The following is an 18,785-nucleotide window of genomic DNA, read 5'->3' on the forward strand; positions in this document are numbered from 1 at the left end:
TATGTTTAAACTCTTTTCACAGCATGTTAACCTGGCACTTAAATCATGACTAAATTTTCTTGCCTTATTTAAATATTAAGAAGGAACACAAAAACCCACCATTTGGAAAACCAGTACTGCCAGTTTTCTAATTCTGTTTAAGTTTAAAGTGGTTGCTCTCTTAGAGCTTTCCAGTCTATTACCAATGTGATGACGTGTATTACAGCTTTACATCCAACTACTAGTCATATTATATTTGCTGTACCTGTGGAACACCAAATTACATGAAGCCATCCCTTTGATTGGGAAATGAAATACAAGGTGTGATCAAAAAATATGGTGAATATTTAAATAAAAGTGTATTACAATAAAAGACACATTGCCATTAATCACCCTCAAAATACGCCCCCTCGCTTCGAACACACTTATCCCATCATTCTTGCCACTTTCTGAAGCAATTCTGGAAGTCCTCTTTTGTGAGTGTCTTTAGTTGGACTGTCGTGGCTGCCTGGATGTCCTGAATCAATTCAAAACGTTTTCCTTTCATGGTCATTTTGACTTTGGGGAAGAGCCAGAAGTTGCATGGTGCCTGATCCAGTGAATAAGGTGGATGAGGACACACTGTAATGTTTTTATTTGACAGAAATTGCCGTACCAGAAGCGTTGTGTGACAGAGCGTTGTCATGATGCAGGATGATTTACAGCACACTTTAAAACACACTTTCTCTCAACCGTAGCTCACACCCGACTGACTACACTGTACAGGATGAAACTTGTCATACACTAAGGTTTGACGCACCACTTCCCATATTGAAGATCTCTGCCTTTCTGCGGATGGCACTCGGCAGCAGCATTCACCGTATTTGTTGATCACACTACCTATCGTAATCAAATTCAGAGTGAAGTGTAATTGACAGAGTAAACATGTGTAAGGTAGTCAGGTGATATGATTCAAGCATGTGTGAACTACAAAGCCATGTAGTGTGAGTGTAGTCGGCTGAGAGATGGTGCTGTGTGACAGAACCAACTAGTAAACCATCAGGAAAATACTGCTTCGCTTACCTCATTACCACCAAATGATAAATAAGATCTTCAAGAGGCTAGGGGGAAAAGCCAAGGATAATGGGACATGTGATAGAACTTAAGTGTTTTGGTTTTTGTGACTGTTTTAGTGCCATTTGCAATATCATTAGGGGGAAAAATTGTTACTACGATAGGCAGATTAAATATAAGCATGGAATTACTCTTATTTTAAAAGGGTGACAGTGGTAGGTTGACCAAAAAAAAATCTACATTTGAGTGGCTTTTGCTCTTCTATGGGTTTAACCAAGTTTTCTTAAAGTAAATTGATTTTAAAGAGGGACTTAAAGAATAGAAATGGTGATAGCAAGGCAGATGGGTTAGTAGGAGGGTTCTCAAAATATGTGAGAATGGTATAACAAAATCAGAGATGAAGTAGGAAACAATAAACTATTGAATAGGAAGCGCTTAACATTTTAAAAATACCACTGTTCATACAGAAATGTACTGCCTATGTAAATTTCTGAAAAGCCTCTGAATCCAAAAGAAACTTGTACTTTAAAAAAATTAGCAATTATAGTTGCCATTTAAGGTCTTGGGTTCTCTAAAAATAATGACCTCATGACAAAAAAGGTTACATGGACATATTTGAAGTATGTTTTACAGTTTTCATAATAGTTAGGATGTCAATTACATTAGCCTTCAAAATTTTTATTAGTAAGCAAGTTGTAGTGCAGTTTTTGTTGAACTGGTTTGGAATTCCTTATAACTCAGCTCCTCAAAAGTATCACTCATTTAATTGCATTCAGATTCATTCCCTTTCAAAAGCTGCTGAGGAAACAAATTAGTTTTCAGAGCTGTTTACATTTGTGAATGCAATTAAAATTGAAAAGTCAGGGAACTTGTTGTGATCTCTGAAAATAGCAATGGTTGTTTCTCTTATACTAATTTGAACCAATGAGGTGGAAAAAACAAAATCACTTCAAGAGTTTATAAAATGGCATGTATATTGCTGATACAAATTACGTGAGCTACTTACTTTGTTTTCTAGATTTAAAAAAATTTGTTTTAAGTATATGAAGCAGTGTATTTAAGTTTTTTGTGTCCTTTGCTACTGCATGGGATATTTTAAACTGTATAAAACAAATATTTTCAAATTGAACTGTAAAACTCAGTCAACTTTTAAAATTATAGAAGAGAGCGGTACAGATCTGGATGAATGAGCTGCAGTTTATATACAACAGCCTTCTTGTATATTCAGTGTATATAAATTCCTATTAAAAATGTATAATTGAGTAGAAGTTCCTGATTTTGCTTGGCAGATGGAATGATGCCACAGGAATGCAATCTCTATCAGTGCTACTCATCAGTCAGACTAATGGCCCATTAAACCAAGTATAGGAGTAACTTCACTGGAAGATGCCTTTAATTAACCTCTGAGCAGCCTGGCAAAACTGGTTCCCTTGCTGGGATAGGCAAAAACATTTCATTGTGTTAGATCTTGAATAATTGGTAATACGTTTTGGTTTGGTTTTTTAATATAATTTTAATTTTCCTTTATTCATTTAACTACTTTTTCTTGCATTCTCATCTGTGCCAGGCACTATGACGCTGCGGATGTATGTAAACAGATACAATCTCCTTTCTCACAGAATTTATGTTCTAGCGGGAACTAAAGGCCAGTGAAGAGGCAATTGGAAAATCTGGTGTGATAAACTAACTCAGATGTATTGGTTAGAAAAGGATTCTTAGAGGAAATGGAAACTAGATAGGAGATGATGCCCCAGCTAGTGCGGGGGCGTGGGGCGTGGGGCGTGGGGATGGAGTGAAGCGGGATTTGGGATGTACTGCTGGATTTTATGGGGAGGAAAGTCTGTTAAGGTGGACAGCAGATGTCTCCAGGAGAATGGGGGGCTGCTGTTAAGGAGGACGCCCAGGTTTCTTCCTTAAGCAGTTGGTTGATGCCAGACTCAAGAAGAGACTCTGGTTTGGGTTTCAGGGATGAGAATAAAGAGGTTTGTTTATTTGGGCAGGGTGAGTTTGAGGAGCCTGTGGGACATCTAAGTAGAAATGTATACTGTAGTCAGAACTCTTCTTGCCTATGACACTTTTTATCATGTCTTTTTTCAGACATTCTTCTCAGTGTCTGAAAGAATCTGAAATTGTAGTTGCATTTATATAATTTCACAGTAAATTGAATATTGTGGTTCTCTGATTTTGCTGTTGATCTCAACAGATTCCTTGTATGCATAAATCATGTGTTTATCTGGGTTGCTAGCATTCATTTTGGGATTTAAGTAAAAATTAAAAGAAAAATTATTTCTGGAGGAAGAAAGGTTATATTACATGAATTACTAAGAAACAACAATGAATTAAAAAGCTTAATTTACAAGCCCACATTATGCTTTAAATAGACATCTATTTTACTGACCTGTTGTTGAAGCATGAGTACATGAGGAAATTCATTGTATAATTTTTTATCCTTTTAAATACAATTTCTAGACAGATTTTTAAAACTGGTGGCTAAATAAATTTTTAAAACTTAACAGCAAAATTAATTACTTTGTGTAGCCTAGTTTAGAACCCTTTTTATATGCTAAAGAATTTCTTTTCATATAGACTTAAAGGAGAATCTTCTAATGTTTAGATACAGCTAAATCATTGCTACATGGAATAGAGCTGTGGCAGTGGGATGAGAAGAAGACCATTTACTGTTTGGGGGTACAGGCTAGCCATCTGTTGGCATTGAGACCTAAGAGAGTTTATAGAGAGTCAGGAAGCTCTTAAAAATTTTTTCCAAAATTAGTGAAGTAGGCAGGATTCAAGTTCTCTCTCCTTATCTGCTGTGTACCCAGAACAGTAAGCATTAGAATCAAACAGCAGAATGGAGCTGTTTATTTGGTTTATAATTGACACCAACTGCTCTTTTGTCTTATTTATGATCTAAAACATAGTAACTTTTAATATTTTTATTCTAATAAGCAAATTTTAGGAACTTTATGATAACCCATGTGTGCACTGGGTTATTTATCAAATGGAACTTTGAGATTCTGCACTAAACTATTTTAACTTTGTTGGAAATTTGACCTAATTAGAGAATAACGGGTAAAAATATAAATATATCAGGGTGCCAAAAAAATGTATACAAGTGGACACTTTGGTCAACGTTACTCAAGCAGTAGTTTGCCATAATTAGAAGTGTCTGGACGCTGATGGTAACCACTTTGAGCACCTCTTGTAATTTCAGAAGTTATCTGTATATATCGAGTATTACAATTTTAATAGTTTTCCTTTCATAAAATATGTATACATTTTTTTGGCATCGTGTGTGTACATACAATTGCAGTACAAGTAGCAAAAGGGTAAATGTGTATGAAATCCTAATTTCAATTTTTATGCTCAGTGGAAAAAAACAAGGCTGAGATGTTTGAGTTTACCTATGAGAGCTGTTGTTCACCTGTTCTTACAGAGAGCTCATTTAGCACCGGTTTTGGCCATCTCAGCAGGTCCCACCATTGTCTGATATTATATTGTTTTAGAACAAATTAATCTTCACAAGCACTTTTATACCTGATTTTAGTACCATTAAAGTGCAGATACTTCATTATCTCACTGTTAGGCAGAGTGTGGAGCTCAATTAAGAAAATTGTTACAACTTCAATTTTTAAACAAAGGATGAATACAGAATGTAGTTTTTTCTGATGAGACAGCTAAAACTTTTTTTTTAACCCAGCACCTGAGTGGCTCTCCACTTACTCTGTTTTCAGAGCTAAGCAGATTTAGAGTGGTGAGTTCTGGTAGCATTAATTTTTAGCTTCACATCCCTATTCACCATCAACTTAAGAACACTGCTTTTGACTTTAATAATATGGCTTGAACTTAGAAAATGTATGAATGTATTCTGTATTCTGTATATTTGAAAATGTATTCTATATTTTAAAAAACAATTGAGATATCATACTTAAGCTCTTCTGTAAAAGTGTAATAAGACTATTATGTATTATTCCGTTTATGGTGTGTAATGAACACTTAGGAGTTGAAGAATTATACTGGCTATTGTTGTGTCTTGGCAGATTGAATTGACTGCTGTATGAAAAATAATTTTGTGTAATGCATTTTTTCTATAAGATTATCTTGATAAAATTTTGGTAAGTATAAAACAAATGTGAAAACATTTTAGATGCTTTCATACCTCAAAAAATACATCTAAACAGTTCATTGACTTTTTTGAGGCTTTTATTAATGTGTATTTTTCTGGTTCTCGTTTATCTTTCCCCAGTAAAACCATAACTAATAATTTAAGAACATGACTTACTATGTTTTTATTGGTGGAAAAAATTGTCAATCATTTCTATTATTGAGCCTTATAATAGAAATTTTTGCAACTGTGGACTTCAGGACAATTATGAAGAAAGCATTATAATGCAAAGGCCAAGTTTCTGTAAATGTAAATTGCTAATTCAGTAGTATTTTTTTACATTGTATGCAGTAACCTGCCTCTGGACTAAGATTAAAATTGAACTTTTAAGTCTTTAAAAAGGTTTGCTATTCATAAGACTTAAATATTACTAAATATATAATTAAATTGAAGCAGAAATTATTAAACCATATTTTATTTTATTAATACCAATATTCTTTAGCATTTTCCCTCTGATGTATAAACTATCAATGACTCTGTGTTTTACTGAGATCTGTATGTATTTAATGCAACTTATGAAAAACAAAGTTTTCTCAAGTCTTCCTTTTTTTCTTTTTGCCCCTATAGGAGTACCAAAATCTGATCTCTTGCACACTGGATCGTTAAGGGGTCATAAAGACTGCTTTGAAAAGTACCATTTGATTGCAAACCAGGATTGTCCTAGATCTAAGCTTTCAAAAAATACTTATTATGAAGAAGTTAAAACCATTTTAAGTAAGAAGATAAACTGGATTGTACAATATGCACAAAATAAGGATGTGGATTCAGATTCTGAATGTTCTAAAAATCCCCAGCATCACCTGTTTAATTTCAAGCATAATTCAGATAAAAAGTTACTCCCACCGTTTGATTCCCAAGTACCAAAGTATTCTGCAAAGTGGATAGGTGGAGGTACAGGTGGCGTCTCACACTGCACACAAAGAATATTGGAGCAGAGGGAAAGCACAGACTTTGGGCTTGCAATGTTACAAGACTCAGGTGCCACTGTGTGCCACAGTAGTGTACTGTGGTCTCATAGTCACAACCAGGCACAGAAGAAAGAAGAGACAATCTCTAATCCAGAGGCTAACGTCCAGACTCAGCACCCACATTATAGCAGAGAAGAATGTAAGTAAAATAGAGAGAAAGCTGAAGGATGGAGTCTTGTTGGGTTTTTTTTTTATATTTTTATATATGCCGTGTCAAGAATTTTGCTGTACACTTATAGATTTGGTAAATAGAGTGTTTAAATGACAGGTTCACCCTAGAAAAAAAGGAGATGTCTTAAATCTCTCCATCAGTTCTGGAATAGTCCTTAGTGTGTCCTAAGCATTGGAAGTCTACAGCCCTATCATTTGTTTTGCTATTCTAAATTACTAAGCTAAACAGAATCAACAAACTGAATTGGAAAGTTCAGCATTCATATAGTTTAGAAAAAGAGCCTCAACCATTGGCTCACACACATATTGTCAACGTTGCTAATCCCTGCAAGACTAATTCACTGGGGGTGGCATTTCGGAAGCAAAAATCTGACATTTTACTAAAGGCTAAAGGTAATGTGTTATTTTAAAGTTGGAAAAGTGACTCATTCAGTGTGCATCTACAAAAACTCACAGAAGCTGAGATCATTTTAATTGGCTTAAAATCAAATGATTTTAGAGCTAGAAGGGACCACAGGTCTATTTTTAATACACTTCTTGATTCTGCATACGAATTATCTAATGTTATATAACTAGATAGTCAAATTGATTTTTCAGAGTATTTCCAGAGTACTTTACAGTAGTGTTTTTCAGACTGCGTATCATCAACTAACTATTTAGTAGCGTTTAAGCAAAATCAACTTGATGGGTTAGTGACTCACTTTTTAAAAACTGAAACAAAATAGTTAATATCAGAATCCAGTGGACCTAATCTGAAGTACTTTTTGGTGAAACGCTTGTTTCAGGTGGAAGCGTATTGGGGGTGATATAAAACCTTTCTTTTTTCTTTTTTTTTTTTAATTAAAATTTATTGGGGTGACAATTGTTAGTAAAGCTACATAGATTTCAGGTGTACAATTCTGTATTACCTCTTTCTTACTGTGGGGTTGAGGTTAGAATTTGGAAACTCCACACTGCAGGAGTTAATGAATCTTAGGGGACCGCTGAATGTTACGCTGGCAGATGAGTACAAATATTTTTTGTAAATAGGAGATTGTGTTAGTGATGTAGGCAGCCTGTTTCCCCAGGTTGTTGTAGTAATAATGAATATGTTTTCATGTTTCAGTGAATTCGATGACTTTTGGTGAGGTAAAGCAACTGAATGCAAAGCTCCGACAGCAAATACAGGGTAAAGAATCAGTGTGAATGTTTTTTGTATGTGAAAATTTTGATACAGAAAATGCTATGACAGGATACCATTAGCTTCATCTGAATTTAAATTTGGAAGTGGGATTAGAACCTGTTAGACTTTCCACAGCAAATAAGAAAACTTATTTATCAACTGCAGGGGAAATCGGTTTTTCTTTTTTAAGTGAAAATGGAGACTTCACCTTAATCTCTACCTTCTTACTAACGTTTTATTAACTCTACTATTCTGCCAGGCTCTGTGCTAGGCGAGCTCCCTAACAGTTTTTTAAATTATGAACAGGTTCAAACACAAACACAGTGAGAATAGTACAGTGTACTTCTTGACCCATCATCACCAGCTTCAACTATTATCAAAAGCATAGCTAATTTTTCTTCATCTCTACTTGCACCCACTCCCCCTGTCCCACCCCAGCATGGATTATTTTGAAACAAATCCCAGACAACATACTGTTTTGTCCCAAAATACTTCAGGATTTTATCTGAAAGATAACGTTATTTAAGCTAATCACAACCTCATTATCACATCTGGGGGGGAAAAAAATCCCAGGAAATGTGATAGTGACACCAACAGTTAATAGTTAATATTCAGATTCCCCAATTGTCTATTTTTTTTTTTTTTTTTTTTTTTTTTTTTTTTTTTAACTATTGATTCTCATTTAAGTGAGGAAACTGCACTTAGGAGAGTGTGAGGTTGCTTACAGAGATCATGCATTCAGTTAGTAACAGATGAAAGGTTCTGACCTCTCCCTGTCTTTAACTCCAAAGCTAGTGATCTTTCTTGGCCACACAGCCTTTCAGAATAGTAAAATAACAAGAATAATAGCAACATTACATTTATCAAGTACTTATTCTGTGGTAAGTACTTTATTTACCCCCCCCATTAACCCTGTGAGTGCTTACTCTGATTGAGGTGACACATAAGAGAAAATTAAAACAATGTAAGTTACTTGCCTGACACTTACAAGTAGGAACAAAGATTAAATATGCCAGGTAATCTGATTCTAAAGCTCCTTAGAGATGTTTCCAGACCTAGGTACTAACGGACACTAACTTTTCATAAATCAGACATTACTGACTTAATCTGTTTATATTTCACATTGAGAAAAGTGTCTCAGACATAACTGCCATTTCTGCAGCACTTCTGTAGAGTCGTTGCTTAGGACTATTCAGTTTCACTTGATGGAGAAGAGGAATTCCGAATTCCAGTTGGCAGTGCAAAGTGGTCAGCATCCTAGGATGCTCAAAACACAGCTCTTGCCTTGGTGTCAAATCACTGTCATTGCATGCATGCAGCCAGTGCATTCAGTTAGGTACTTGAAATATAACCCACAGGATTAGCTTTCTGTGTACTAAAAACGGAACTACCTTTTAAATCTTTACAGAAGTTTTTGAAGAGTTAACACACCAGGTGCAAGAAAAAGATTCTTTGGCCTCAGAGCTCCATGTCCGCCACGTTGCCATCGAACAGCTTCATAAGAACTATTCCAAGTTACCTTGTCTGCAAGTGGGGCGGACAGGTGTGAAGTCGCACCTACCCATAAACAACTGAACTCAGCTGGCACCCACTGCCCAGGCCCTGCCACGGACTGACGGCTCTGCTCTGCCTAGCATGCAGGCTCTGAAGAAGTTGAAGAAAGTTATGGTCCATTTTTTCATGGTCATTAAATTTGTAAAGCTTAAAGGCAGTATTAACATCTTTGTCAAATACAGTGGATCATTACACTCTACTCTTCTAGGGTTAATCATTTTGGTTTATTTTGGGAATCTTTCCCCGTAATTACTAAATGGCCCTCCCTAATTACCACATGTGACTACTTAAATATACTGTTACAGCGTGATTTTATTAAACGTGGTTTAATGTAATTCAACTTTCAAAACAATAGAAGGTTAACAAACTCCTTAGATTAGTCTGAACTACTAAAGATAAATTTTAAGAGGGAAATGGAATTCATATTGCCTCTTATTTATTATGAGCAATATTTTAATATGAAAATTTTATATATAAATGCTATTTTAGGTACCTTTCCATTCTCTTTATAAATGTCTATTTGAATGGCTCTCTGTGTTATATTTACACTTTCATGTGTAAATATGTTACCCATATTTCACATCACTGCATTTTATTCTCTTAATACACTGTTTTTACAACTTTGTTTTCCAAAGATAAATGTATTTTGGAGTAGAAATCTATCTAGTTGAATTGTTTGACTTCTAATAACTCTTACGAAAGAAGAATTAATAACTTTTTAAAGCAAATACACAAGAAAATAAAATATTTTTTTCTAACGAGCAGTTCTGAGTTCATTCAGGAAAAAAACGCTAATCTAGCTTTTGTATGTCAACTTATCGCCATAGAAGTAAAAGCCTCTTCTACTTCATGATTACTTTCATTCTAATGACTTTGATGTGTTAGAATTTGGACAGAGTAAGTCAAGCCTCATTTCCAAGTTCAATGTAATATCTGCCTTCAAATTGTGCTATGAAGTAATTGTCCCATCTTTGAAAAAAATTAAAATTATTTTGTGTGCCTCTGGATAAAGCTTCAAGAATCCTTTAACTGTCCAAATTCTGTTATCAACATCAGAAAGCTTTGTGAGGTATTTTTCTAAACTAGAATCGAAAGGGCAAGAGAAGACTGCTTGACACAGAAAAACAAAACTAATTCAAAACAAGCTCGTTTTGAAAAGGATATTCATATAAGTTGTGACATTTCCAAAGAGTTCTGAATAGGTTGTCTCAAGCAGCTAGATAAGTTTTTAATAATGTAATATATAGTAAAAGCTTTAACCAATGCAGAATTAAAATGGGCTCTAAATTGTTTTCAACTGGTGCTTAGAATGTATTTATAACAAGATCCTTTGCTTGAAAGAACCTACAGAAAAGCCCCATACCTTGGCAGCTTCATACAAAAAGAAGGAATGACTTCTGCTGTAAATTTGGCAGCCTGCCCTGGCTTGGGTCCGATTTTCGTCTTGAACACAAATAGTATTTGACTAAGCAAAGAAACACCTCAAACTAATAGGAAACAACTTTTTGTAATGCTAAGATGTATTAAATTTGCCTGAGAGTATTACTTGATATCTCATTGACTTTTGTTGTTTTGTTTTGAAGTATGACGTAATTGTTTTTTTTGGAGAGAGCTTTTGAAAGATGATTTCAATTTCTCTTGATTCTTTGAGTCATCCAAAATGAATTTAAAATTCAGGGCGTTGGGAGGCATTGCCTTAGTTTTTGATAAGCTTTAAATTGTATGTGTGCAATATCAAAATCTCTGTAAATTTACAAGTTGAATAAAGACACTTCCAGATGATGCTAGTATCTTAGGGCCGACCGTGTTTCCCTGAAAATAAGACCCAGCTGGACAATCAGCTCTAATGCGTCTTTTGGAGCAAAAATTAATGTAAGACCCAGTCTCGGTCTTATATTAAATTTTGCTCCAAAAGACGCATTAGAGCTGATTGTCCAGCTGGGTCTTATTTTCAGGAAAACATGGTAGTTGTTGTGGTCACATTTTCAAAGTTGACTTTACTCTCTTTGGGCATAATTCATGAAGAATGTCACCATCCAGTGGCTTGCACACCTTGTGCTTCTGTTTGGATCACTTCACGACAGCTATAAATTTTGGGAGGTGTTGCATTTGGTATCAGTAGTAGCATATTTCCAGAAGGTGAGCCATATGGTGCAGCCCGGAACACAACAGCGTTACCCAAAGAAAGTATTTTCTTATTTCTTAAAGAATTTCTGGCAAACATGTAGCTTTACTAATGAGTCTGGAACAGCTGGATGGGATTGTGCATGTACCAAGGTCTTAATCGGGGACTCTGATTTATTCCATGTAGATACTTAAGCTCTTCAAAGGAAAGGTGCTCCTAAAAAATACCCACGGTGCTGGCACTCACACTCATACTTTATTTGGATAAATATTCTAGTAAAATAAATTTTTGTTGGAAGTATTTTGCACAGCAGTTTATCCAAATATTTGATAAACTTATTTTGTATTCCAGTGTTAGTTTTCTTGATTGAATATGCAATTATTGTACATACTAAAATAAGGATGAGGGACAGAGTTGAGGTCCATGTTGAGAGAATATGAAATGCCACCAATATTGGTTACCGTACTTGGCTATTCTGTACCGTTGTTAGCACTTTTTGCAGAAGTTTAGAAGAAAATCTCATATATACCTTCAGTTATGAAACAAGAGAGACTGCTAATTAGCCATTTCAAATATTTTCAGAGCTTATATGATTAAGCGAAGTGAAATAAAACTAATGTTCACATTCGATTTCTTAATTTGGCAAGTTGAATTTAGTTTAAAAAAATCAGTTTGAAGTCAAAAGTGATTTTGACCACACAAGATTGTTCTTTTTAAAGAGTAAAGTTTTCAAATCCATTTGGCCTTTTATCATCCTTTAAGCCTAGTATTTAATATCCTAATTTGTTTTGTTTTTTTTAAAGGCATGCACTCAAGACACCAATAATGGATGATGAAGGCAGCAGAATAATGTTTTGTCCTATTATGTAGTTTGTAGTTTCTTATGTATAATGTTGGGGCAAAGAAATGTTCTTTTTCAAATTATATGCTCATTTCACCACAAAGTGCCCATTTTTATATGCATTTGAGGATTATTTTTTAAATAGCAAGCTCATGTTGGAAAGTGATTTCAGAAATATAGTCAAAATATATTGTATTTTGTTGTTGGCATCTTGACAGGCATCTAGAGATTTCTCAGGTTTCTCATTTTACCATATTCTTTACCACTGAAAATAGTTTAAAGTGCTTTCTTTTTTTTTTTGTTTATATAATATTTTTACCTTGGTGTTTATACGCTTCAGTCTTGTCAGCCAATTTTTGCTAGTTTTTTTAATTAATTTTTTTGGATCTACTTGTGTGTGAATGTTTGCCAGTTTGGGAAGAAGTCTGTATTATTAATGTAAAATGTAATACAAAATGTACATGCTCTGAAATTAAGCAGGAACTTCTAAAAAATAAATTATTTGTGTTCAGGTTAGTGACCCTAAAATTAGGTTATGACATGAAAACTTTTAAATGGTACAGAGTCAGGTTCTTGTGTTATTAATATTTTTTTCTGATTTATGCCAGTTTACTGATACTATTGCTTATTCTAAAGATATTTGAGTATTTTTAAGTACTTACCAAAAAGTTTAGTACTCAACAAAACTCTTTAAATATCTTTCATTCAGATGTGGCTGTAAAGCACAGATAATTGATTTCATTTCAATGTTTAATTGCATTTTTGACTTTAGGTTGGTGAAAATCATTGAGGAAATTTGTGGTAAAAATCAGTACTACCGTGTTTCCCCGGAAATAAGACCTAGCCGGACCATCAGCTCTCATGCATCTTTTGGAGCAAAAATTAATATAAGACCCGGTCTTATATCAATTTTTGCTCCAAAAGATGCATTGCATGAGAGCTGATGGTCCAGCTAGGTTTTATCTTCGGGGAAACATGGTATGAGAAAAAACTCAACAGGTTACTTTTGCCAAATTAAGTTTTATGGTGTTAAGGTGGGAGAGAGTATTTACTTGAATAACAAGGTAATAGGGCTCTGGCACCAGTGTGGGTATCTCGGAGGGAGGAGGGCTTTATAATACAGCGTTTGGAAGGAAAAACAAGGTTCTGTCTTGCATCTCCGTATTTTCATTCACTTCATCCTTTCCTAACCGCCCTTGTTAAAATGTAGTCTTAACGTAGGAAACAATTTGGTCATGTTGCTGTGAACCACGTTACAGCAAGTCTCTAGCATCAAGATGTTTTTAGCATCTAGTTTGTTAACACACACTTCTCCTATTCTTTGTAGTTTAAGAGTCCAGATTACTAATGCATTTTAGTAATCTTGAACAGTCACAATTTTAAGATTACCAGGCAAATCATGGAGATGAGAATTGGCCTCCATCCTCCCCCGCCCCCCCAAAAGTGTTAGTTGAACCTCCTCACCTACACGTAAAGCAAAGGGAATTTTAGTAAATGTGTTTATTTCTTTCAAACATGTAGAATGTTTATTTCCAGTCTACTACCTCCAAAAGAGACAGTTGAGAAAGTTTAGTAGTTCTGTTAAAGCCATTCCTACTTTTACAATTTGTGTGTTAACCTTGCTTTAAATCTGAGTAGCTTATACTATGGTCATTGAACATCATCTCTCTTTGCTGTTAGGAATTTATTTTACAAAATTGTGCTAAGACATTTGGAAAAAGAAAATGCAGTGGTGAAAAACAAGACAGTTTCAAAAGTTTAGACATTACTTGGCTGTTACACTTTTAAAACTGCAATAACCTACATATTTGTATTCTGCTTTGGAACTGTAATTACATATACTTGTCTACTATTTTTAATTTTACAATAAAATAAATATTTTGTTATCTGTTAGTTTCAGTGGATATTTTTAATAGAACTTTTTTTTTTAATGGTTGACCTATATGAATGGTTTTCTTTTGCAGGCTTAAGTTTATACTTCGAATTGTTATCTAATGATTTCTATCTTAATTTCTTGTGAGAATTCTTTCTTTGAAACTTAAGTGAATATTCTCTCTGTCCCAGGAATCCAGAAGCAGGCAGTAAGATTCCTGTGATTTACTGGATGTCTATGTAACTTTTTAAATTGGATTGTACTTTACATATAATAAATATATAGATTTTAAGTATGTTTGTTTTAACAAATATATTACAACTAACCATCACCACTTAGTGCCCCTTTCCAATCTCCTCACTCCCCATTTCCATTCTAACCACTGTTCTGATCTGTCACTGTAATTTGCATGAGCCTGCTCTATAACTTTATATATAAACGTTATCATGCAGTATGTGCTCATTTGCCTCGCTTGTTTCACTCAACTGGAAGCTTTGAAATTCATAATTAACATAAGGATCAGAAGTTTGTCCCTGCCCCCCCCTTTTTTCCTTTGCTGACTAGTATTCTATTGTATGAATACATTGTAATTTGGAATATTAAAAACAGAAATATAAAAATAACATCACTTGTGATTAGCATTATGAATCTGAATATTTATGAAATTACCATTTTTCCCAAATGGTTTTTAACACAATTTACATTTTGTGGTAAAAAAATTTAAACTAGGGAAAAAGATAGTCATACAAAAGGTCAAAGACAGATTACAAAATAAGGAATGTTTGAGAATTGAAACATTTAATAGGGTGCTAAGAGACCCTTAATCAGTCTAAAGATCTCCTCACAAGTCTTAACAGCCTAAATCAGACCCCTCTGTTTTCCAGAAGAGGTAATGATGGCCAGGAGAGTGGTTTGGCGAAAGTATTGGCAAGAGGACCACACCACAAATGAAGTTCTGTTTAAAATACTTTGTGACGTTAAGGAAAATTGGTCTCTCTTCTAAGCTTGAGTTCACTCAGCTAGAGCAAACAACCGGTAAAATGTAGGCTTACCTCTGTATTATTGCTTTTGTTCCCGCCTCTTTTCCGAGGCTTGGGAATTTTCAAACTATTTGTAAAATGATTTGCTCTTCCTCATTTTCAAATGTCAGTATAGGACCTGGCATTCTTTGCAGGAGTCTTAGAGACGGGCAAGTCGGTGTGTGTGGGACAGTAGGAGGGAGAGCTGCAGGCACAGCAACGCCCTTTTTTATATAACACGTATTAGTATTCTAAGCTATTTGTAAAAAGTTGTTCAAAGGTTTTCTTTTAGAATCTGATCTAGATGATGTCTTAGATCCCTTTATCTTGAAAAATTCCACATGATTTGCAAGTTTACATCAGTGGTTTTTCTTTTTTTTTTTTTTTTTTTTTTTTGGTGGTAGTGCTGCTCTGCGTCAGAATCCTAGTCCAGTGCTCAGATGGCACAGACCACCTTCACCTGTAGAAGCAAAAATTTACCTCAACCTCCCTTGCATCTGGGGTACCCCTCCTTGACTGGTGACACAAAGAAACTGGGTAGGAGAAGATCCATGTTGAGAGCAGCTGTGCCTGAACACCTGGTATCCTATAGCCAGTGGGGGCTCCTGGCATCTGGCATTGAGTAGCCATCACTCTGTGAATTTGGCCATGAACCTAGTAGTTCATTAATTGCCTTCATTCCTGCCTGGTTTCCAAGACTTCTGGGCAATCTCTGCCTATTGAAAGAATTGCGTTTTAGCCTAAGTCGACTAGTGGCTTTCTCTAACCTGCAACGGAGAACTCTGACACCTCACACCATCCACTGGGTCCAGGTCCGTGTTCAGTGCTCTCCTACTTGAAGATCTTACAAAACTGGCTTCTAAAAGTGAACTGCTAGGAGCCTTGTATCTAAACGATCCCTCAGGACCACATGGGCTGCCTGTTGGGCCAGCTGAAATTGATGGAAAGACTCGGAAAAGAAATTAAACCCTTTGGTCATGAAAATGTCAATTTTCCTGTTAAAAGTGTTCATTATTCACAGGAGGGTGACGAGCGCTTTCCACTGTCCACCACTAATTACTAAAAGTGCTAGCGGTGTGTATCTACCAGGATGAGGGAGGAGGCCGCCTGATAGGAACAGTGATGGTTGTAACTACCGTGTTTCCCCAAAAGGAAGACCTAACCGGAAAATAAGCCCTAGCGTGATTTTTCAGAAGGACATCACCTGAACATAAGCCCTAATGCGTCTTTTGGAGCAAATTTAATATATGACCCGGTCTTGTTTTCGGGGAAACATGGGGAAAAACTCTGGCCTGGCCTGTGTTCTCCCTGGTAATGTTTAATCAATCCCAGCCCAGGAAGCGTCTGTCGAATGAATGAGACACATCAGAGGCGGCATCAGAATGACATGTTCTCTAAGTGTAACTCAGTAGCTACTCCAAAAAGTGCCTCAGGCCTCATCCAGTGGCTGAATACTACACATTATCTCCACATGCCCCATTCTCCACATCGCTTACTTCAGGCCTTTGCTAACTTGCCCTTGTTCTGTCTCCATTTCTCCTCCAAACCAGTGGCTCTCTGACTTGGAGTTTCATAAAACATACATCAGTGAGCCACGCCCCCAGAGTTTCTAAATTAATAGGTCAGAGGTGAGACCCAAGAATTTTTGTCTAACGAGTCCCCAGGTGATGCTGATGGCGCAAGTCCACATAGCACATTGCAAACCACTGCTCCAAACCATCCAGTGCCCCAGCGTTTACTTCCCAAAAGATGTGACAATGCTACCATCTCCTTAAAGACTTTTTTAGGTTGCCATTGCCTAGAGGGTAAAATCAGTCCTCACAGCTCGGCATTAAGAGCCTTCACCATTTGGCTCCCACCTACTTTCTATGTTAATTCGTTCATCAAATTGTGATTTTATTATGGTCCAGGAACTCTAACAAGGCCTATAGGCTTTGGGCCGAAGAGAGAAAAAAAGCCTTCAAGACTTTGTCAACTGAAAAGGATTCTGCCAAGAGAGTAAATAAATAAGGACTGAAACTTGTCCATTGGATTTTGTAACTAGGAATTCAGTGAGAACAGTCTGAATGGACCTATGGAAGCAAAAATAAATCACAATGAATTGAAAGTGTAGGTAGGGAGGTAGATAGTGAATTTGGGGTATGATCTCTAAAAAGTGTAACCATAAAGTGCAGTTGAAATCAGAGAGGATGTGTTTCCAAGGTTATTTACTTTTTTTAAGTTGGAAGGTATCTGAACGTGAATAAATGCTAAGAGGACCGAAAAGCTAAACAAGGAAAGGTAGAAATGATCAAAGGAGTAACGTACTAAAGAGAAGGAACAGGCCAGCACATGTAGAATTTGTTTTTGAAGAGGCTTAGGACCGCCTCAGACCTTGACACTGGAGAGGAGGTAAAACTGTAGACAAATGTACCTGAGGGCGATTGATTGGAGAGTCAGCTGACAAAGGCCCTACCTGGCGGCTTCCGTTTTCTATGAGCAGGAAGAAGACGATGAGGTCACAGGCTCGAGGGAAGTGGTGAAGTGCTCGAGAGCTGCTTCCTGAGAAACAAGGGACGTCTTGGCTACAACAGGAAGGGTTACTGGACTGTTTAGAAGAGGTGGACTCTCTCGGTGGTAAACACACAATGTGATACCGTGTTTCCCTGAAAATAAGACTGGGTCTTATATTCATTTTTGCTGCAAAAGATATATTAGGGCTTATGTTCAGGGGATGTCATCCTGAAAAATACTAGGGCTTATTTTACGGTTAGGTCTTTTTTTTTTGGTGAAACACGGTATATAGACAATGTTTTACAGAATTGTACACTTGAAACCTATGTAATTTAACTAACCATTGTCACCCCAATAAACTTTGATTTAAAAAAAAAAAAAAAAAAAGGAGAGGTGGACATTGAGGCCCATGACGCACCGCTGGCTGAATTTCTCTGAATTTGCATTCAGATTTTGTTGCTGTAAATATACACAGAGAAGGATTTTTGCAATTGGAGTAAACTAAACTGAGAGCACTACTGGAAACAGATTAGAATCTGAAACTTAGATAAATTTGTGGCTCGAAAAGAAAATTCACAAAACCTTACCCAGTAAATGAAATCAAGTGTGTGTCTGGGGCGGGGGGGGGGGGGGGGGGGGGGCGAGGGGACTGAGAAATTTGAAAAGCTACTGCAAATATCATGTGGGGGAAAAAAAATGAATTCTGTAGTTTAACTTAAGCAATAATTTTCAAGCAAGTATTTTCTTTGTCCCCTCAGGAATTGGCTCTACAGGCAAAAGCGAACTAAGACTCTTTTGCAGGCCAAGCCCTTATAGGTTAGTTGGTATCAAGCTTCAGGGGAGAGAAGTGGGGAAGTGTCTGGCCTAGATAAAAGGAGGTTTACAGAGGCCTCCTCTCCATTCCTGGGCACTGCTTTGCCTCTTTTAGCTTCTCTTATCATCTGAAAAAAGTTGAATTGACCTTGGTGATCTTTAGGGGAATTCCAGCTCTAACACTCTATAAGGATAATTAATTCTAAGAAACCTGCGATGGAAAATCTCCCCAGCCCCTGCATGAACATCAGAGTTGAGCTGAAGGGACCTAAAGGAAATGTGATTTCATTTAAGAAGAAACTGTGAGGGGCTTTTACAGCAGGCTATTTCTAAGACCATCTGTGACCACAGAAAAGACAACAGAATCAACCTGGCTCATAAGCAGCTGAACAATTCTTTACGTACTGTTTGCGGAGAGAAAAAAAGGACTAGAAGCCTTGACACCTTCTTCTTCTCCCACATTCTTCTATCAGGGAAAAGTATTTGGGGAGAATTTTCTCTTAGGAATAACAGTGAGATGGTTCTCCATTACAATCAGAAGTTGGGTCTCCTACAGGACAGCTCCTACA

At 36.2% G+C, this 18,785-nt stretch overlaps 1 protein-coding gene across 3 annotated transcripts in view; it reads left to right on the top strand.

Annotated features, from left to right (window-relative positions):
* The window catches only part of C17H21orf91 (chromosome 17 C21orf91 homolog), a 29,307-nt gene extending 15,124 nt beyond the window's left edge, over positions 1-14,183 (top strand). For 2 of the 3 annotated variants that reach the window (XM_019732052.3, XM_019732051.3), the window contains exons 3-5: positions 5,765-6,304; positions 7,442-7,504; positions 8,907-14,183. In XM_019732052.3, the coding sequence (XP_019587611.3) occupies positions 5,765-6,304; positions 7,442-7,504; positions 8,907-9,073 (770 nt within the window). In that variant the 3' untranslated portion in view covers positions 9,074-14,183. The remainder of the gene's footprint in view (positions 1-5,764; positions 6,305-7,441; positions 7,505-8,906) is intronic. The other variant, XM_074326564.2, reaches the window with a different exon arrangement.
* Positions 14,184-18,785: the final 4,602 nt, after the last annotated feature.

The sequence above is a fragment of the Rhinolophus sinicus genome, chromosome 17, assembly GCF_057876585.1.
Source record: "Rhinolophus sinicus isolate RSI-liver-muscle chromosome 17, RSI-T2T, whole genome shotgun sequence".
NCBI lineage: Eukaryota > Metazoa > Chordata > Mammalia > Chiroptera > Rhinolophidae > Rhinolophus > Rhinolophus sinicus.